The sequence below is a fragment of the Melospiza melodia genome, chromosome 1, assembly GCF_035770615.1.
Source record: "Melospiza melodia melodia isolate bMelMel2 chromosome 1, bMelMel2.pri, whole genome shotgun sequence".
In the NCBI taxonomy this organism is placed as follows: Eukaryota; Metazoa; Chordata; class Aves; order Passeriformes; family Passerellidae; genus Melospiza; species Melospiza melodia.
Genome location: NC_086194.1, coordinates 157,420,999 through 157,443,688, shown reverse-complemented (window position 1 = coordinate 157,443,688; position 22,690 = coordinate 157,420,999). Strand labels below are relative to the sequence as shown.

Here is a 22,690-nt window from a genome sequence, read left to right as displayed (position 1 = left end):
CTCATCATTACAGTTGAAGACACCAAGCAATTAAATGAATACATTTTTCCTCAAACGTTTTTCCTCAACAAAGTGATTTTAACAAGTTATTTGTGCTTTTGCTATTGAACACCAAACAGTTGGAGGCAAAGGATGCTAAGGCCTACATCTGTAACAAGTAGCCAATATTTTGAAACACAGTAATCATCCTACTTTACTCCAGAAGATGGTGTCCACATGGGGAGTTAATTTAGAACAAATCCACTGGGACAGCTATTCCAGAATACCTGTTCTATTTTAATTCTGGGGGAAAAAAAGACAGACCAGCTATTTCCCTCTCTCCATTTTTTTTTTTTTCTGTTTTTGGCTCTGCTCCCATTTACAGCTATCTACCCCATGGGCCTTACAGCACACCCTCTGAGTAGCCCCAAACCCAGTTTGGGTGCCCCCACTTCTGGAAATGCCCAGCCAGCCTCTCACACCTCCTCAGCCCACTGTGCCACTGCACGACTGTCACAGCCCATGCAGGTCCTTTTCCCCAGCACACACTGATACATGAGATTTTAAAATACAGCATTCCATAACCCCAGGTACCGTTCTGTGTCCCAGTAACTCAGGAAACCCTATGAGAAAACGTTATTTGAAGTTACTTACGCTTCTGGAGAGAAGTCTTTTTCCTTGCAAACTTCCATCAATTTGGGAGTCAGCCTATATGCCTTCAGTGACAAAGACCCTTGGGCAGTCTTAATGGGATCTATTATTAAAAATGGAAGGAAGCCTATTATTACCAAACCCGGACTGACTTTTTGTTTTTAAATATCTGAATGACATAAACAGGAGGAAAAATTACTAAGTAGTCCTAGTGAAAAAAAAATTAAAGACAACAAACACAGAAAAGGCACCATAACAGAGGCAGTCCTATTGCACTGCTATGTAAAATACAACCAACAATATAAAGTGATGCCAAGTAGTAAACTTAGCTTGGAGAACTTGGGGGGAATCTTGATCCATTCTACTTGTATTATTTCCCCATTAAAGGTCCAATTCACATTTCCTTTGTTTGTATGAATTATCCACAGAACTTATGTTAAGAGTGACCTCATTTAAATAAAGATTCTTCCTTCCAGTCATTCTGCAGTAAATTAAAATATTCATTAAACAGCATTTTATATGAAAAAAATTAATTTTAGAGTAGCAATAAGCTAATTCAGATCAAGTTGCCATGCCACTTTGTGCATGACAATGTAAGTGGCACATACAAAGATTCGTTTTGCCTTGAATTTAGGCGGAAATTTTCTAAACAAACTGTTACATTCCTTGGACAAAGAAGCTTAACACTTGCAGCATGATAACAGCTGAAGCATGCCAACACAAGAATAAAAGCTGTGTTAACATTCATGTTGTCTGAAACTTAACACAGTAAAACTTTTAGCAATCGGTGATAAAATGAAAACCAAAATAGACTGAAACAAGTGGAAAATTCATCAAGGTCTGATGATGCAATGTTTCCAGCCAATATAAGTATACTTTAACAACTTGTTCTTTACTGTAATCCAATTGTTAACATACTGAAACAATTTTGGGGCAGCTCATAAGATTGATCGTATTCATTAGTATTTTTTCTGACAGATACTCAGGACGTTACATTTACTTCTCAGCTGGAAACTATATGCAAGTCTGCCAGATATGGCAAACTGTGAGTGTTTGGGGAGGGGGAGGCTATAAAGCTGTTAAATTGCCTACGGTTCTGATACAGCACAGAACATCTGGTCTGGAGAGCTTGAGGAAACACCATTAAATAGGCAGAAAAGAAAAAAATCTTTGTGCTAAGAAACAGTCCAGGTTTTGTATGCTTCTGTCAGAGGTATTAAAAAAACTTGGCAATTCGTGTGATGATTGGTCAGTCACGTACAGAGCCAGACACGCTAGCAAGCGGGGTTTGTTAGACATCTGGTCGGGTTCCACCAGCCCCTTCCACGAGGGAGGGGAGATGAAGGAATAAAAATGAAGCAGCTACTCCAGCATTCCAAAACGTACACATCAGGGCTCTGATAGCAAGAAAAATAAACAGAAAGAAGGAAACCCTGTCTAGACTTAGCTGCTGCTGAGGCTGCCGTAGACACAGGGTTGGTATTTACTCGAAAAGGCTTGCCAGGCTACTCTTACAGGCAAAAGACAGAATACAAAAATAGTAGTAATAATATTAAGAGGGGAAAAGAGTAATAAAGGAAACCTCATACTAACCGTAAATGAGAACTACAGACTCCTCAATTGCATGCTGGTAACTGAACTGGGAGTCCAGGAGGGCACGGGTGACAAAAGAGCCATAGTATGTGGACTGGTACCAGCCAACGTGAAGATGATCAATGTTTACGTGGCGCAGGCTTCGCATCATTTCCATCTGGTATTGGACTGGATTAAATAAAAGGCGTGTTAAAAAAGTAAACTTACACAATCGGTAGTATTTAAAGAGAAAACTTGATATTAAATGAGTCAATTGTATTTTATTTTCATTTTTGCAACAGCCTAGAAATTTGTTTACTCACTGGACTGTCTTCATTAAAACCCAGAGCTTCTCAGAGAATGAGAGTAAAACCAGCCTGAGTAAGCAGACTTTTTCCAGCTGCAGTTAATTGCTACAGTGATCAACAAACTGTTACACGTCATTTACAGTGTGCATTACCTTCCACATTCATAAAAAAATATCTGATACTGGGGGTTTCATTAAGCAGTAACATTTTACCATTTAGTAACAAAGACTTATTGTGATTTAAGTAATAGACAACAATGCTGTCTGGAATTAGGTAGCTTTTGGATTCAAAAGGAGAATTATTTAATGAATATATGAAATTGATTATAAACTGTCTTTTTCACAACATAAAACTACATTTTCAGTATCAGAGCTTGGGGAACAGCTACAGCTGTTAAGATACTTTTGATTGCATTTTATTTCCAATTTTCAACACTGTTTCTTCTTTTTGGTGTGTATAAATGCAAAGGATGCATGCATGTACGTATTATTGTTTATAATACACATGCATCTAAATACAGCAAGTTACCTTAAACAGTAGAGAACATACTTTTTGTAAGGCTTTTTACACCAGCAGCTGTAATGTTTCCTTGTACCAACACAAAATTCTATTTCCATTAAATGCTTCATTCAAACAATCACCTTCATGATACAGAGCTCTGTTCAGGAATATTTAACACAATCCCATCAAACAGAACAACACGCTTTATCACTTATCAGACCTTTTAAACAGACAGGCACTGTGACTGCTGGTTAAATTTAAGGAAAGAGAAATCAGTGTGATTATCAGATGAACCAACATTCGGAGCCAACTCACAGCCAAATCAAATGCAAAAACACTACACAATCCTTAAGTTTTGTCTGCAGCTGCAAAAATTACAAAGATAACACACACACCCCATGTGTTCTTTTTTGGCAATTTTTTTCAAGGCTTCTCCTTGTACTGATGCAAATATGATATTCATTATAAAAGAGAGAAACACAAATTAATTAGCTGTGGAATGTGCTACATTTTCAGACCCTACTTCATATCCTTTCAAAAGGAGAAAAAAAATCCAAACATATTATTTAAAGATACGAGGAGACATTCTTTAAGACTGGACAAATATTTTTCCAACTTATCACTCATCCTTGCATCACAAACTACATTCTGCAGTCTTCTTAAATTGCCTTTTCATTAAATTGCCATATCTGGCTGACTGTTGTATTCTAGTAACCTACATACACTCACAGAAACCTTTGCAGACTCCTTCTATCACTACATGCTGGTGATTGTATTTTATACCATAGTATCTTAACAGGAATTACTTGAAATTTGTGTTTCATCCAGGGCACCGTGATAATCCAGCATCCCACAACCAATACAGGAAAACCATGTGGGCTCTGTTCTAACACAGCCAGCAAAGGAGAGGCCTGCTTGATGTGGGTGTCTCTAAACCTAGGCAAATCTGGAGATGCCTCTACACTCTTCAGGGCAGCCTGCACAATTGATCAAACAGCTATTTCCAAGTCAGAATGAAAACCTTTCCCCTTGCCAGACCTAAGCAAGCTCATTGCGCTACTTCCAGAAACAGAGGCCAGGCTGAACACAGCTGCTTACCCAGAGCCCAGTGCTTTTTCATCTCAGTGTTTAGCTCAAAAGAAAAGATCTAGTTTGTCAAAGAGGTTCAGTCCTTCAAAAGTTTTTGTGGACTTTTTGGAGGCAAAGATGGTAAGTTTCTAAATTTTATAATTAAAACAAGAAAACAGACCTCCCCCAAAACAAACTAAAAGACTCCTCATGTAAGCATGATTTTGAATTGAAAAAGCATATCCAGTTATTAAGTATAGCTAGAATAAACTCTTTTGGTTAAAATAAGCTTTTCAAAGGTATATCTGTGTAGAAAGCAAGAATGACTTGTTTCTCATATGACTTGCTACAACATGCTAAAAAATGAAATTATAGTTAGATCCTCTGTAGCCAAATGAAGTCATTAAGAGGAAAAACTAGGAAGGATTTTGTGATTATCAAATTTAATTAAATTAAATGCAGACTTTTAGATAGCTGAGCTAGACTTCTTGCAGTGGCAATTCTCTTGTAATGCTGGACACTCTCAAAGTAGAGATGGTCATGTAATGATGGGGAAAAGATACTTAGACATAGATTCCTATGAAGTCATGTGGCTGATACATCCAGATAATTTCCACCTTGAGAAGTGTAATATTCAAGAGCAGGAAAACATCCAGGTCTTTAACAAACTTGAATAAAGGCATATCATGCTCTCAAAAGTGTTCCTCTGGGAGCTAACTGGTAACCAAGTTCCAGGAACAAGCTCTTTTCTTAAACACAGTACACCCAGCTACATGTAAGAGATGTAACACGATGCAAGAGATATTATCCAGAAGAAAAAGGACTCACTGAAAACCATCCAGATTTCATGTCAGCAATTCCTCCTCTCATGACTGTTAGCAGTTAGATGATAATGAAGGCAATAGTGGAAAAAATGTCAAAGAACCAATAAAGCATCAATAGCTAACATCTTTGCCTTGGGAAAACAACTGCAGAAATTAAAACATGATGCAGTCCCCACCAGGGAGAAATGGAAACTCTTTTAACCAAACATATATATTTTATAACATGTATTAGTAGCTAGATAGCTCCAACAAGCTGCCAACTTGCACAAATGGATAACAGCCCCCAAGCTGCTTTCGTTGATACCGTTACCACTGTTTCTTTACATCCTTTGCCCAATCTACAGAACGTCATCTTTTCACCTAGAAGCTTAGCACAGACTGGGCAAGAGTTCCCTCTCTCCTTTCCTTCTATTTATTGCTCAATCTGCTAGCATTTGGGACAGCTGTGCACTTTTTTGTGTCACAGTCCCTCCCAAGCCACTCTGCAAAGCTGACACTGAAAGAGCCTCTTAGTCTAAGAGCACCCAGAACTGAGGTGAGCAAAGAAAAGGGCAGGGGAAGAACCACACCAGGATGCTGCCTCCTTCTCCCTCACATTTAGACAGTGTACCTGCATTTTAAAACAAACTATTTGTTCAGGGATGTCCTTATGAGGAAAGGCAACAGCCTCGCCTGCACTTCCCAGCAGTGCTGCTTGCCCTGAGAACGTGCAAACTCTGAGCCTGAGCCACCAATGCTCTCCTGAGCACCTTTCTGAGATTCTTAGATTTTAAAAGTTTTTTAAAAGATTCTCACTTTTCTTATTATTAAAAAACACCACCTCCTTCCTCTAAAAGGACATTTTTTTGTTAGTTTGTAACCAAATGGGTGGGGGGAGGGAATAAAGGAAGCTAGAAAGCATTACTATAACTTGCCTAAAGCAAACAAAAGTGCAAAACTATACAATACGGGGTTTTGTTTAAAAATGACTGACTTATGTGGATTTGTATTACCAAAATGCCTTGACTGAAAAACCTTGACAGTAAACCCTATTATAGCAGTTTATTTTGTTTTAATAAATACTGTAAAAGATTTTTTTAAAGTAATAGAATAACAAAGACATTTTCCTTTTCTAGAAAGTACTGTCAATATTAGAAACTTTTATCTGGGCTTTAACATATAGGAGATATATATCCTACCTTACCAACAAAAAAAAACCTCAAAAAAACCCAAACCACACCAAAAAAAACACAACCAAAGAAAAAATGTACATAATATACCAGATACAAGACAAAGAATTGAGCCCTAATGTAATGGCCCATTCAACACTGGGACAATTCAGCCATGTTTTCTATAACTTAAAATATCTGGTCAGTAATTTCACTATTTGAAAGCCTAATTTCAGAATAGGTCAAATCAGCTGAAGCATTAAAAAAAAGGTCCATCATTATTCTAAAATGCAAACAAATCTAAAAGCCTAGAGTTCAAAAACAACTGGCAAATGATGCAAGTTTACTTATTATTGAATTGTTTCTTTACCAAGAAAAATTCATTAGAATTCACCTCTCATGGGATCACATATGCATGTTGCTGACTGAAACAGTGATTGTTATCATCAGAGGAGATGCATTTCAGCCTGGCCACATTCAGACTATCAGTAACTATTGTGACACGTGGGTGATCAATAGTGGCCTGCCTGGAGGCAATATATTTGATGACACCTCACTGGCTCAAGGCCTTAATTTCCAAAAGATAACTCAAGTTGATACACTTTAAGAAATTTGATTTTAAGAGCAGCAATCCACATGCCTCCTAAAAAGCCACACCCCACTGAAATGGAAGGACTCTGTACCAGTGTTAGGTGCCACAGACTGACTGTTTTATGCTGCTCATCACCCAGCTTGCTGCAGTGGGCCCTGTGCAAAAGAAGTAACAACCAACTCTAAGCTACAAACCACTAACACCTCGGTCTGCCACTCACAACTTAGTGTTTGCCTCAACCCATGTGTCCCAAATTTGTCCTTTAAGTGTGCTCAAAGAGCAGAAGTTGCACGTGCCTTCAGAAGGGCAGGTCACCGGTTCAAGAACAAAGAGGACCTTGACTGCTCCCTTACCTTCTACAGCCTCCTCACAAAGACACTCAAGGAGAATGAATCTGAGGATGAAAATTGTTTCCCCAAAGAATGGTGAGCACCCAGAAGATACATGAAGTAAAACTACCTAAAATTTACTCAAGATTAGGCATACTGTCCAAGGGACACAAAAGTCCATCAGAAGAGACAGCACCCAGTTTCTGTGCCAACACTTCTCTGAATTTAACAAGCAACATGAACATAGCAAATTTTGGTTAATCTGGTCAAAATATACTGAAAAACAACCAAAATATTCCTTTTGTAGCACCACTATTAATGTGGATTGTATTTTAATGCAATAATTTATCTGTTTTGAAGCGCTACCATGTGGTAGCATGCGTACTGAACAAGTGCTATACACTTCACAGCACAGAAAAATTTGGGGTTTTCTATACATATTAACTTTGCCAAACCACATGTATGCTTCAGACAGTATCTTCAATGACTAAACCAAGTTAGCAGATGCTAGTTCAAGGAACCAGCATATGCATTTGAAAAGAAGGAAAATTGATTTATTTAATTTAGCACAGAGAATTATGGAGACAACAGATTAATTCGTTTCCCTCCAGACACACAATCTCAATTAATTGTCTAAAAAACTATGAATCACAATAACTGCATCTATTGATAACAATTCCAATTGTGAAGATACAAAAAAAAAGGAATGCCACAACCAACTTGTTATGGTTAAAAAATACAACTAAAAAGAATGAGAAAAGAGAAACCAGAATTCAGAATTAATTGCAGCAAAGGCAATGTTTCATCTGAAAAAGCCTTTAGATACTGCTGAAATATATTTCTCTGTCTAAAGTGTGCAACACACATGCATACAAATATTTACAAATTTTTATCTATATCCAACCACCTCACACATACACACTTCTCCCAAGACAAATGCTCAAGCTCAGTAACCCAACAATTCCCCTATTCATGGAGAAAAAAAATTAAAAGTAAATATTGCCTTCCTCAATAATATTAATTTCCTCCACTGAAATATCAAGTCATGGTTACACAACAGTGCTCTATTTTATGCACTTTTGCTATACAGGGCTGGAAGCACCTGACCTCGTCTAAACTTGGAAATTAAGCAGACCAGGTTCTGTAGGTAGCTGGATGGGGAAAAAAAATCATGAAAATAGGCAAAGGTCCAAGAGTCATAGTCATAAAAGCACAAAATGAAAAGCAAGTCGAAAGACTTAATTCAACCCTATTTTAATTGCTAAATTGAAGAATGAAAAAAATGGTAGAACCTATGTGGCCAAATCACAGAATCACTATCACTGGGTTGGAAGAGACCCTCAAGATCACCAAGTCCAACCCAGCCCCAACACCTCAACTAAACCCTGGCACTCAGTGCCACATCCAGGCTTTTTTTAAACACATCCAGGAATGGTGACTCCATCACCTCCCCAGCAGACCATTCCAGTACATTATCACCCTTTCTGTAAAAAACTTTTTCCTAATATCCAACCTATATTTCCCTTGGTGCAGCTTGAGACTGTGTCCTCTCATTCTGTGAGTTGCTGCATGGAGAAAGAGACCAACCCCCAGCTGACCACGGCCGCCTTTCAGGGAGTTGTAGAGAGTGATAAGGGCACCTCTGAGTCTCCTCTTCTCCAGGCTAAACATCCCCAGCTCCCTCAGTCGTTCCTCATAGAACTTGTGTTCCAAGCCCCTCACCAGCTTTTTTTTTTTTTTTTTTTTTTTGGTGTTCTAATGAGTTACAACAGAGGAAGAAAAACTGAACATTCACAAATCTGCATTTTTTGTACAGGCTATGAGATAAATTGGCGACAAATCTTTAAGAATCCCCTCCATCTATGCTACCAACACTACTGCTCAAATAAAAGCCAACCTCTTTTAAGTGTATGCTTATTACAACAACTGACGCTTTGCTAGTACCTTCATGTTTTTCTACAACAAAATGGTCCTTCCTTTTATGAGAAAGAATAAGAGAAACAGAAGAGGAAAGACTCTTCAGTACCAATTCATTATGTACACTCAGTAAACTCATTCATTTTTAACCATGATCAAAACCCAATGTTAGTTTTATGACAGCACTGTGTGATATTAATTGTGCTCAACAGAATAAAGTACAGGACACCGAGGAGATATCACAATCAGTAGGTGAACAGTGAAAAGTAACAGAACATAATAAAAATAAAACCCCACATTTGGAGTGCTTCTGTCAGGAGATACTTACCCAAGTACCTCCAGACTGTTCTTTGTTACCACTTTAGCCAGCAGTTGCCAGAGCACAGTCCCCAGCAGAGCTGACCACAGCCCCGATATCAGGGACAGGGAGAACTGTCCTGGGATCAGGGACACCCCAGCACAGCCAGCAGTGACTGCCCATGACTACCTTGCTGCTTTACAGAGGAGGCTCTGAGCCACAGGCCAGCACAAGGACAGCTGACAGCTCTGACCAAGCAGGGCAAGCGAGGAAAGGGCGGCTCTGTCACTGGGGGGAATAAAGGATGAGGACAAGTTTGGAGAGCAAATGAGTAAAACAAGGGGATGGGGAGCACGGGGATATGCGTGACAGGACAAGGGGAAAGCAGAAAATGGAAGCACACCACTTCCTGCACATGTGCTGGCACTCACCCAGAGGTTTCTGACAGTGGGTTTGGGACTCTGGTCTAAGCACACAATCAGTGAATTAGGAGGCAATCAAAGCCATCAACCTATTACAGCATTTTATTAACACATGAGCAAAACACTCAGATAAGCCTTTGGACAAGCTAAATCTCACTGACCACACAATTCTCTACACAATTCAAGATAATGGAAACTTGTCCTGTTTTTAAATAAGTACATTCAAGCCTGAAGATGACTCTAAATGTGATGGGTAGGACTGTTAAGGTAACTTGTGAAATTGTCTTCTAATGTATGCAACACTATTCCAAAGGATAAAAGCATTACAATACTATCTTTCAGAAATATTAAAACACTGAGTTTTCAAAAAGCAATTTTAATTCAGAAATTCACCACAAACTAGCATCTTGAAATAATGTTAAAATTAAGCAATATAATTAAACTATTTTGTTGGCAACGATTATCAAGAAGAAATGGTCAAAAGAAAAAGCAACATTTGAAGGCTTTCTGCCACATCTTTTGAGTATTTTTTCACATTTATCTAGAAAGATCCATCTTCACAGCATCTTACAAACACTTGGCAATTAATCCTCCATCTCCTCCTATAGGGCAGGTGAACACTATTCTTGTCCAAGCATTCATTTGGCTTACTACACTACTATTTCTACATTGATTGAAGAGAAATTTGATATGAGATCAAAATCTTTATCCAGAGAAAAAGTTTCAGTCAGCCTACATTGTCATGACAGCAGTAAATTGTACTACTAAAAATGCCATCTGTTCAGCCTAAAGCTTGCTTTCCTTGTAAGAAGGCAGGAAGATATCTCATTTCCTAATAAACATCACATGCCTAATGAAAGCATCAACTGTTTTCTATTAGGAGTGTATTCCCATGGACTTCAGCACCTTGAAGCCTTTACTTACACCAATTTTGTCCAGTGTCATTCTAGCTGCTAACATGCAAAGAAGGATTAAAGGCATGAAAAGGAATTAGCATGGTCAAAAATCAACTCTGTGTTACAGTAACCTCATATCTAACAAAGCAAACCTTTTAAAAATGTTTCTTTAAAGTTTCTTAAGATATCCTTTGTTTAACAGCCATTGATTTTAGCTTGTTTACTCTAGTGAGGATACATTAACAGGTAAAAGCTCTCTCTTTACAAAATATCAACATATTCTTTACAACATATCTACCTTAATGCTCTAAGTTACAAAGCAATTAAGCACACAATAACACAAAAATGTGTGGTGAAACTAATTCCTTTCCTACATAAATGTCAATCAGATTAATGTATTTTTTATGAAATTTTATATTACATAAATACTCAAAGAGGTTATTCAATTACCTGGAAAATTTTGGAAATGTTTAAAGATTAATGAATTACACAGTCACTTTTACTTTAATATAACACAGATTTTCATATTCAACAATTTGAAAGCAGAACAGGAACAGACTGAAATGGTAACAACTCAGAAACTGCATTTTGAAAATCAGTAATTTCATACAGCATGCATCACAAGAAAGTCAGTCTCATTTAGTTAATAACTTTTCAGTAAGTGAAGAAAAATGATGACTTCACATAAGGGGTTTTGGCCCTTTTAAATTCCTCATCTCCCTGAAAACACAGAAAAAAACCACTTTTCTTCTTTGTAAAGCTTCAAAGTTTGGGTGTTTTCTACCAATAACTGTTTGCACTGCTGAAATTCAAAGGGCAATGGGAAGTGGAGGGACATCTTCCACAGCTTATTTAAAGTCAAGACACCCATCTTGTGTTACCAGATACAATGAAGCAAGTGGTTTTCTGATGGCTTGGTATTAAATATGTACAAGTCTGCTTTCAAGAATTTTTCACATTGTTCTTAAGTTTCAAGCTCATAAAACACGGTCTGAGCACTGAAGCACACACAGCCCCCATACAGCAATATTCCTGAATTGTCTTTATAGCAATTCATTGCTACTGCCTATTTTTTCAGCTGAAAGTTACACCAGTTATTTTTCTGTGACCTCCATCAGCCTATCATGTAGGGATAACACTACTAAACATTTAGCAGTGAGACTCAGTGAAGTTCTGATTTTTGGCAAAACAAAAGAACATGGTAGCCACCACCATAAACTCATCCTTTGAATCAAAATTACACAGGTATTTTATTAAAAAATAAAAATATTATTATATCTTCAGCATTGCCCTTACTGCTGCTTCTGCTGGGGTTCTACTGTGCAGGGCAGGACCTGCCCATGCACCAGGAAGGCCTGAAACAGTCAGCAGCTACTGCTCCTTTCAGGAAGGCAGAAGGACCCCACACAACCCCCAAAATTCAACTAGTTTGACAAAGTCTACCAGTTTTGTCTAGCCCAGATGCTGCTACTTGCTGAGCAAACAGCTATGAAATGCCACATTAACTTCTTTCTCTTCAGTAAGAGCAGCACTTAAGTATCACCCCTCATTTAACACAGCAACTAGGAGCTTTGTCTAATACCTACATGAACACAATGTCACAAGGACGCTTCAGCACATCACTTAAAACATTCTTAGAGCCCCACTTACACCTCCAAGGAACACATCCCATTGAGCAGTCCAGGACACAGTCTGAGACATCCCATCTGACCAGCTTAGAGAGCAATGACTGAGCTGAAAGCTCTAACAAAGGGCAGCTTCACTCGGATCTCTGCTGCAGGACCATCTACAAGTGCTCCTCGTGGCTTCCAGCCACGTCTTCAAGCCATGAGCAACACTTTAACTCACAGGAGGTACAAGTAAGTCATAATTCAAGCCAAGTCCTACCCAGCAGGCAGATGACAAAGTATCTCTTCACTACAAGATCCAGGGTCAGACATTCGCTTTGCCAAGCATTGACTTCCAGATAAAATGAGTCAAGTCCTTTTGCTTGCAATCCCTGCCACAACAGAAATCTCTGCCCTTGTTTAGCTTGCAGGCAGATTAGAGTGACAGGTTCCCTTCTGGTTTAGTTCCTGAGCTAATGATTGCCACTACACAACAGACACACATATTTAACACCACTTCTTATCACTAGGCAACTCTTCAAAAGAGAAGGAAAACTCAGCTTTTTTTATCCAAACTCTAACACAAAAAATTCTCAACATGCAGGCTTACAAAAGGGTAAGTAAACAACCCAGCCACCTAAAGATTTCTCTGGATGAAGTGAAAGGTTTGCATTGCACATGTGGAGGCCACGGATCCATACAGAGATGATGCCTAATGAGAGCCAGAACTGAGTATATCAGACGACTCCCTTTTTTGAGTAGCACATTTTACACTAGTATTTTATTGTAGCATGATGGCTACCAAGAGCTGCTTGCAATTTTCTTCAGGATAGTTTTAAGTTTGTGAAATAATATGAAGGAAACTGATTTTAGATGGGTTCAAAAGTAGAAGACACTGATCAACATTTTCTAGGGAGCTTGAGGAAAAAGATTCAATTTTGGAGGAAGAATAAGACTACTGGTTCAAACCCTGTGAAAGTATTTGCCCAAAAGACTCTTAAATTACTGCAATTAGATCACAAGACATTTTCTGCTTCTTTATTAAGTCTTCCCTGCCAAACAACAGTCACAGCACAATTATTTTGGAAGCTGTTGGCTGCACCAAGAAACAACAGATTAAATCAAATGTCATAGAGGTAGTCCCTTCCTGCATGTGAAAATCAGCCTCCTTTGCTCCCTAAATATTACATATAATATTGTGTGCATTTCAACATGACGGGTGATACCATTAGAAGGATATTGGAGATGCAAGAAATTATATGGTGGCCACATATGCCAGCAGGCAGCAAGAGCTTACAGTGAGAGATATGACACTGATCAAAAAATCATCATCCAGAGCTGATGGCATCCAAATTTTCATCACATCTCATCCCATACAGCTAAGCAGTGATGCTAGAAAAAAGCCAGTGTTATGCCTTATTAGGTAAAACCTTTTAATGCCAATTTGAAATCAGAAATGTTCAAGAACATCACTAATACATTGTACTGTTTCCTTATATGACTACTACCACAGCATCTATCAATTAATTAGCATGTGCAACATTAATTAGTGAAAGAATATTACAGTACTTAGGGTTTTAAAAGTGTTACAGTTTCAGGCATAGCAGCACAGACTTCTAAAAAACTCCAAAATGATGCTTTAAAAGAGGGTTAGCAATTCACAGCCCAGGTGCCATGGAAAGCCAGCAGCACAATTTTGAAAGGCTCAGTGGCAGCTACCGTGCCTCTTTACCACAAGAAGCACCACAGTTAGGGAGACACACACACACCAGATCTTGCTTTAACACACAGGAATCTACTGCAGCACCTAAACAACAATGTGTCAGCTTTCAGAGGCCTCCTATGTGGATGTAAAAAAAGTAAAACCTGGTACACCAGAATGGCATTTCAACTGGTCAAGACAGACCAGACTAACTGTGCATTAACTGCGTTAACATTTTCCAAATCCCCAAACTATTTCTATACCAGACTTCCAACCTTGTCCTGAACAACCTGCATAGTTAACTACTACATGTTCCATTTTCTTCCCATGGAAATCAGATGCATCATCACTTACTGCCTCCTTTATTTTCAGTCATGTGTGTGCATATATGTACACATACATACATACATACAGATGTGAGGGGTGGAAGAAGGGGGAGAGAGGAAAGAATACATACATACATACACACAACATATACATATATACATCTTCTATGTAAACAGATATTTAACCGTGAATCAAGGTGTATTTCCCATAGTAAATGTTAATGCACATGACCATGCTTTTAAATACACAGAAACGGTAAGGTAAAGGCAACTTCTCAACAAGACAATGAAGGCTGACAGCATTTGTTTCCAGTATTACAAAGTTCATCTCAATCCTCACCCCCACTCCAAAAAATTTTCAGCTTATAATTTCTCACCATTGCCCAGATAATAACTTCATGCTTAGGGAAAATCAGGCCAAGGTAACTCAGAACAGAAATCCCCATTTCACTGAGCATTACTCCTGCAGCAAGGAGCTATAACACTGCATAGCATCTACTGAATGGCATCATCATTGGTATTGCTCAGCGGAGTTTCTAAAACCCAAGCTAACACTAGCAATGCCTGCATCTGTATCACTTCTACTTCTTCAATGTATCCTCAAAGAAACAATGAATTCAGCCAGATTCAGGAAGTCTGTTCCACAGCCCAGCAAGAGGAACAATAAAACCAGGAGTGGTTAGATACCTGAGGTAAAAGACAATCATGCCTTTGCAGGAGCAGCCTTTGGCACACAGCAATTTGAGATTGTGCACTATGTTCCAATGCAAAGATACCAAATAATTTAAACAAAACTAAAACCCACAACAGTTTGAGAATATTTAATTTAGAAAATAAAGCTCATGGCTTTTAGATCAAGCTACACAAGACAGAGTCAGGATGAATTCCTCCTCTTTCTAGGGCTTGTAACATCATATGGCAGGATTTTGCAAGCCAAAGCTAATATTTCAGCAACATAGCACTTGCAACTTTTATATCTAAGTGTGGCTTGTTCTTTTAAAGTAGCCAAGAACTGAACTCACACCCTGTTTGAACAGGCAGAAGAAATGCTCTGTGCCAAGAAGGAAGTTATAAACTTAAAGAAGGTTTTTTACATTGGAAACAAGTTGGGAAGCAGAGGGGCAGATTCACTGCAATTGATTCTTTAATGAGTAAGAGAAAAAGCACAGTACATCAGAGCTGGAGGCAGTAGGCTGTGGTTCCACTGCTTGCTCAGCTGAAGGACTCCCTGATGGGGGCTGGACAAGTCAATTCTTTCCACTCTCTCTTTCCTCTGAAGACTACAAACCCTTGGGACAGCATTCACCATTTATTCTGAACAAAGCCTTGAAGCAAAACAGTTTCATTTGAGGAAGAGATGAATCATCAAATCACTTGGTGGTACCTATTTTTCACTAACTGCCAAAATGCCTTTGCAACAACATTGTATTTACAAACTTAAATTATAGTTGGAGGGGATAAAAAAAAAGAATACAAGAAGATTAATACTATCCAAACACACTTCAGAAAAAAGCCACAAAGATGATGAGCCATGCAGGGCTGTGAGCAGCAGCACTAAGTCCATCTGGATGCCAGTCTCTCTTTGTGTGCCCAAGGGATTGATACTGGGTCCAATACTCTTCAGTCATCTTCATTAATGACAGGGATGATGGGACAGAGTGCACCCTCAGCTAGTTTGCCATGATAAAAACCAGAAGGAGGTTTGTGCTGACTTCCAGAGTGACTTTCAATGGACAGGCCGGGAGTTCTTGGGCATTAGGCAAAGCACTCCCAGCAGGTTGAGGGGGGTGATCCTTCCCCTCTGCTCAGCCCTGGCAAGACACATCTGGGGTGCTGTGTCCAGTGCTGGGCTCCTGCACCTACTGCAGAGAGCTCAGGGACAGGCCACAAAGATGACTGGCACTGGGGCATCTGTCATTCAAGGAGAGGCTGAGAGAGCTGGAGAAGGGAGAGGGATCTTATCCATGTGCATGGAGATTTTGGAAATTCAACTTTAATATATGACAAAATAGCTTGTTTGTTTGTTTGCTTTCAAACTCTGAGGAAGGGCAAACTTTCCAGTGGTTGTCAAGAGAAGCTGTAGAGCCTCCAGTCTTGGAATCAATTAAAACTCGTGTGTACAACCTGTTCTAGCTGTGCTGCTTTGAGCAGGAGGATTGAACCAGACACCTCCAGACACTGCTTCCAAGCTCAGCAATTCAATGATTCTCTGACTGGAAAAGATGGCTTAGCAAGTTAGAATACAGTAAAGAAAAATAACAAAAAGAAATGTCAAACATTAATTTCAGTCACATAAAACATTATTTCTTTTAAAAGGGCCAAAATCACAAAGTTCTGCTAATTGCTAAAATAAAAATATCACAATATAAGTAAACCAAGTTTGCCTCAAATAAAATATAGGTTTCTAGAAACAAGCAACCATAGTGTGAAATCTCATTGAAGGAGATTTTTTGTGTTTCAAAAGCAATTATTTTCATTCTGCATTCATCTTTTTGTTAGTTATTGAAAACGTTAAAAGCAATTATACAGAGGACTATGTAATTCTCAAAGGATTCAGCCTAAATACTTTTTCAAATGCAAACAAGACACGAGTCACAATAGGTGCAAAATCTCTGGTTAACAGCCACAGACTATATTTATTTTAGACAGTCTCACTGAATGTCAAAAATGTAACAGAAATTGTTTCAAAAAATTAACATGGGTAAGCCAGTCTGAAAATATTTTTTTACACAAACTGTGCTTAGATTTGCATCTGCAGTTCAATATGGTAAGCAAATACAAAAATACAGAACTGTCAAAGGACAAAAAGGAAACAAAGCCAAGGACTGAATAACACCGAACTGCAATGTCAAGAGGACTTGACAATAAAGGCCTGGAGAATTAATTTTATTCAACAGAGAAATGCAGCAGAAAGAAATGTAAATTAAAAAGCATTTTAGTACATTGACCATGATGTCCTATTTTTAAAGTTGCATTTAATTTTTTTTAAAATCGTGTTGCAGCCATCAAGAGCAGACTCAGTAAATTCTCTTTAATATCACTATAACCAGAATTACATCTAGATGGGCTGCCGAAGACTCCTTCTCTTCAAGATATTATAAAGAATGCTATTTCCTGAAGTATTTCACCGAAAAAACTAAAAACTTCCATTTGTCACAGTTACACATTTATATCAGAAAATAGTTCAAAATAATACAAGTTTAATGAGTGGAACAGTGGCAACTTTGAGGTATCTGTTAAGGTGACAATTCAGCAAGAATAACCTCAACTTATGCTTACCTAATTATTTTAAATTTCTCAATGTATTTTATTTTTACGTATAACAATCACAGTATCAGGTCCCAGCAGGGAATCTGCAAACTTCGTAAGAAGTTTACTCTGCCTTAGATGAAAGATGTTTATATCATTCTCAAGAGTCTCTAAACAACTACTTAAAAATCTGCAATTTGTGTTTTAAGTACCTCCTCCATCTTTTATCATTTGAATATACTCAAGGGGACTGGAAAAAAATCCTTCTTTCTGTGGGAACTGAGTCAGTGACGCTTATTAGAGAGCCTTAATGTATCCACGCAGACACAGAGCTTGTGGTATATATGCAGCCTTAGCCATAAAACACCAACCAAATCATGCTGATTGGTAGCATAACAGTTTTTCCACTGCCCAATACATTCAGTTGCTGATTAGCTAAGAGTCAAATACAGTTTTTTTACAAATAATCTTTCTTCAAGTCTTACACATAGGGAGTTCAGGAGTCTTGAAACCATGTCCCACTTTGTTAGCAAGTGGAAGATTCCACAGAAAAGAAAACACAGAAAAGAATGTCCTTGCCAAAGTCCTAAGTTAGAAACACTCAAGAAACTGACAACTGCGCCTACTGAAACTTCTCTGCAGGAGAGCTGAATTCACAATGGTTTCACAAATCCAGATGTCTACCTTGGACTCAGCATAACCCAGCCCATGGCGATCCATCCCACTTCTGCAATGGACAACCACTCCTGCAGAGAGATTTCCAGGCAGCTGGCAAAATGAGCTGTATGACCACCCCAACACAACTGAAACTTTCCCCTTTCCATTGCTGCCCTTCAAAGGAGAAGGAGGCCAGGGTCTTCTCCTCTCTCATTAAAAGGCCAAGTCTACTCTCACAGCCTCCTCTCTTAGGCATTACTTTGGAAGCATGAGGAGGGTCAGGAATACTACCCAGGACTTAAAGACATGTAATTAGCTTTTAAAAGAGACCTCCAAATTCCCTGACGTGTCCTCACATTATTAAACGTGCCTGATGAACAAAATTCACTAAACACAGATAAACATTTTACTTGCTATCCCCTACAATTTTCCCTGGCAAAACTTTCCATTACATGGGTGTGCTACACTTATTTTTTGTTCACAGACACCAGACACACATCAGCTTTTAAACAATGCTGTAACTGAAATATGGCAAGGGTGGCACATGATTTGAGCACAGGAGTAGCTGAGGGTGGACAAAAGCTGAATTTCTGATATCCCATTCTGAACAGAGGTGAAGGCCTTTGTGCAAAGACAAAACCAGTGAGCCACACAAGTGGCCCACTTATTCAAAGATGAAATTAAAAGATTAATTTCCTTCAAGAAATATCAACTGCATCAGCCCAAGGGATCTCTTCTTGAGATTCAGAATTATTACTGAAATTACTGAGGCTTCTTCATCCAAAAGACTACTTTATGCTGTGAACAATCTCTAGCAGTAAATATGTAAGATCTCAAATCAAATCACGTGAACTATTAATAAATATAGAAGTAGACAATAGGCTTACATAAACATACAAAATCTGCTCTGTTTAGTGTTACATTATCTTTACAGGCAAGCTTAGTCTAAGACTGGATCATTATACAAATGGAAATTATAAAATATCTTGCTGAAATACAATCTAAAAGAAAAATATATTTAATATGAGACATTACAATGGTTGTTCAAGTTGTAAAAGGTTTCCTTTATCTCGAAATATTCATAACATGTTTAAAATATATTCTGAATTTTATTTCTCACAGTGTTTGATATAAAAAACAACCAGAAGGTTGCCCTAAAGATAAATGAAACATCTGGTGGAACATGTAATAAGCTTCAGGCTCACATCTGCTACTGAAGTTAGTATTCCCGCACCATAGCTACAAACTCTGTGCAAAGCTCTACAAGAATAACTGAGAACAGGGAGGATTATAGGGAACACATTCCTCAATCTAAATTGATATTTCCTCTTCCATCTGAATCAACATTATGCTTCCATATGTATGCATTAATGCCCAGCGCTAACCCTCAGTGGAAAATAATTTCTAAAAGTAAAGTTATCTCAATTAAACCTATCCTATTATTTTATATCATAAGGGGTTTTAGGCAGTTTTAAACATACGAAACCATTTATCTAGGCATATTTATATACATAAATATATATAGCTAAAACTGGGTATGTGCATAAATATAGTTTCACTAGTTTTAGAGTGCAAGCAAACTTACAGTTAATTCATCCATATATCATTACATTTGACAAAACTTAGAGTGGCAAAATAAAATAACCAAGAGTAGATAATGGACAGCATAGTCACTGCAATTATACAGAAGTGAAGCCCCAAGTATTTTCAAGCAGTAACTGATAAAACTGAATGTAAGATATTTCCTAAGGAACAAACTATGTGTAACTCACATTCCTGTTTCTATATGGAGACTGCTCAATATTTATCTTTTTTTACCCATTCACTCCTAAACTTTCAATTTCTTCCATAAACAATGACAGCAAAATGTTTACATTTAATGCCAACAGAAATTGCTTTATATTTGTGACATTTTAAAAAGACCCTTTTGTGCCATGGAGAGTTTAGAAAAAGGCAGATATCTCACAGCAGGGAAAAAACGCACTTACATTCTGCAACAGCTGTGAAAGATCAGTCCACCAGGGAAACCAAAATCAACTGCAAACTGGGAAGTGTTTAGGAAATAAAATGTTTCCATCACCTCATACTATCATTCACTTCCATTAGTACTGACGAAAGAGAGACTGGATTTTATACAGTGTTATAAATGGCAGGAACATTACAGGCAGTGGAAACAGAACTGATCACTACACATTGTTTGGTGAGCAACAAAATTGGTCACTAAACAATTCTAACATCAAACCAGGGACAAAAAAGCATAAATACCCAGTGAGCGCCTGGTTAGTCAGAAGATGAAGAAGTAATGTCCACATCCAAACTTATTTTTCTTGGACAAAAATTTTAAAGTAGAACTGAAAATGATTAAGATGCTTAATCAGAGGAACACGGAAACTTTTCTAAAAAATAGATTACGTGGTAACACAAACTGTGCTGCAGAAAACTCCCTCAGTACAGGGCCCTTTTCTCACACTTAAATTTGCAAAAATGCAATTATTGTAATAATATAATAAAAAGTTTTATATATATATATTTAATGCAAGACATGGGAGAAAGCCATGGAAGATATAAATGTCATGTGATCACCTAGGGAACAGAAATGAAGAACTGGCCACAGAAAATGCGATCAGGCCAGCAGTGTCATGACATAAATCATGCACAAAACCAAGAATCTATCATGCAGAAACAACTGCAACACCAAGCACACAAAATTATTAGGTGCTACTTGTGTCCTGGTCCTTGACCCTGCAGAAAAGGGATGAAAGGCTGCAGGAGAAGAATGGACAAAGAAGGATCACTTCTGACACAAGGAGAATCAAGGCATGGAGGGGGTACTGGCATTTGTTCAGATTTAAGAAAAAACAAGCAAGCCCTAGCTTGTCTTCCAAATAACTGTTGCAAATAATCCACCTTGCAATGTAACTTTGGAATACTCCGAAGACAAGCGTGATGCAAAAGCTTTTCAGAACTCAAAGCAAAACCCACCCCACATTCCCAAAAAATCCAAACCAACACAAAGAACCAAAATGTCAATCGGATGCACAGAGCCCTGTGAAGCTTCCATGCAAGGCTCTAGAAATCATTATCCATTTACACTGCCTTGAACATAGTAGAGCAGTTTGGATGAATCTCAAGTATTGTCTAAATGCTCAAGTAACCTGTCTTTCTTTGTGAGCTCAAATGTAGTTCTTCCCTTAACGAGAGTCATGGCAGCTGCTTTGCTATTTTACAGAATTTGACAAGGCTACAGCAGTCAAACAGGTAATACTTTGCTCAGGCTTATTTCAGAATTACTGTATCTGACATTATCTGCATACTTAGCTGAGAATAAAAAATCAGACCGTTTCATGTCACACTCAATCCTTTACCCTCAACTGCTGCTGAAATGGGAGGTCCATACCAAATCCTCCTCTTCCTCCAGTCTCCAGTAGATCAACAAGCTGATCTGACTCGCTCTGTGGCCATGCAAGCCCCAGATCCTGCCCAAGGCAGGAGGCAGGACCAGGCAGCCAAATGCACAGAGGGACAGTTGCGATGGCTCCCATCCTCAGCTGATAGATTAAATCACATGTATTATAAAAGTTCAACTGCAGAGAACAAATCACTCCTTCTAGAATGAACAGCACTGTAACTAGAAATACCCAATCAATTTTTTTTTCCTATTCATCATTTAAAAAAAAAAACTGTCCTAAAAATATCAAAGAAGGGATGAATTACATGTTACAGTTAATTCACCATTCTTGAAGCCATCCAACTTAGTCAATACACTGTTGCTTTCAGGCCACCATACAATTGCCTTGGGTAGGTAAGGGCTGCTTTGCCAGGGGTGCTTAAATTACAAAATTTAACAGCCAAGAACATATTTAAATTAAACTCTACCTATAAAGGTCTTCCTATAGCAATGATCATTTGCTTCAGAAACTGCAGAGCAATGAAATGGTCTGCTCCCAGCAATAAGTGCCCTAACAAGAGCTATAACAGATTAGGAAAAACGTCGGCAAGACACTTAAATAAGATTTAAATAATTTAAAGTCATCCAGAACTTACAGAATTGATCAAATAATACATATGTACTTTGTTTCTTACATTTGAGAAACTGAGAAAATACTGTAAAATTAAAAGCAAGGGCTCTGTGTCATTAACTGGAAACTTTAATTCACTGAATTTACAGTGTGAAGGATAAATACATAGTCAGAGTGCCTTACATACCGACACAGGATTTATGCAGCAAATAACTAAAAAGGAGTGTCAGAATTCCAAAACAAATATCTTCTCTTACCAAAAAACAAACAAAACCAACCACAGAACCCCTCACTTCTTTCCACTTTGTGTGGAAAGCTGTCTCAGGAGTAACCATTTGTTTTGTTATCGAAAACAGGCATTTAAGAGGGCATCATGTATCAATACAAAAAGTATTTTAATGATTAAAGATCCTATCCAGTCTGAGATAGAAAAACATGCAATAGAAGAGTGCATTAATAGTCAAGGTCTTCAGAGGCTGCTGGTGTTAGAACTACTGATTTGAGTATTTTTACATAACATTAAGTTAGGAAATAGTTTCTGAAAATTCTATTGCCAAGCAAAGTTTCAGGACTTGAAGACGTTGACATATCTTGCTTTAAGTCATTCTGCAGTCTTCTGTCTATC

General features: G+C 38.1%; 1 protein-coding gene across 1 annotated transcript in view; it reads right to left on the bottom strand.

Annotated features, from left to right (window-relative positions):
• The window catches only part of EIF3H (eukaryotic translation initiation factor 3 subunit H), an 86,466-nt gene that overhangs the window by 14,730 nt on the left and 49,046 nt on the right, over positions 1 to 22,690 (bottom strand). The window contains exons 3-4 of the mRNA XM_063173302.1: positions 2,224 to 2,391; positions 634 to 733 (exon numbers count right to left, since the gene is read on the bottom strand). Coding sequence (XP_063029372.1) covers positions 634 to 733; positions 2,224 to 2,391 — 268 coding nt within the window. The remainder of the gene's footprint in view (positions 1 to 633; positions 734 to 2,223; positions 2,392 to 22,690) is intronic.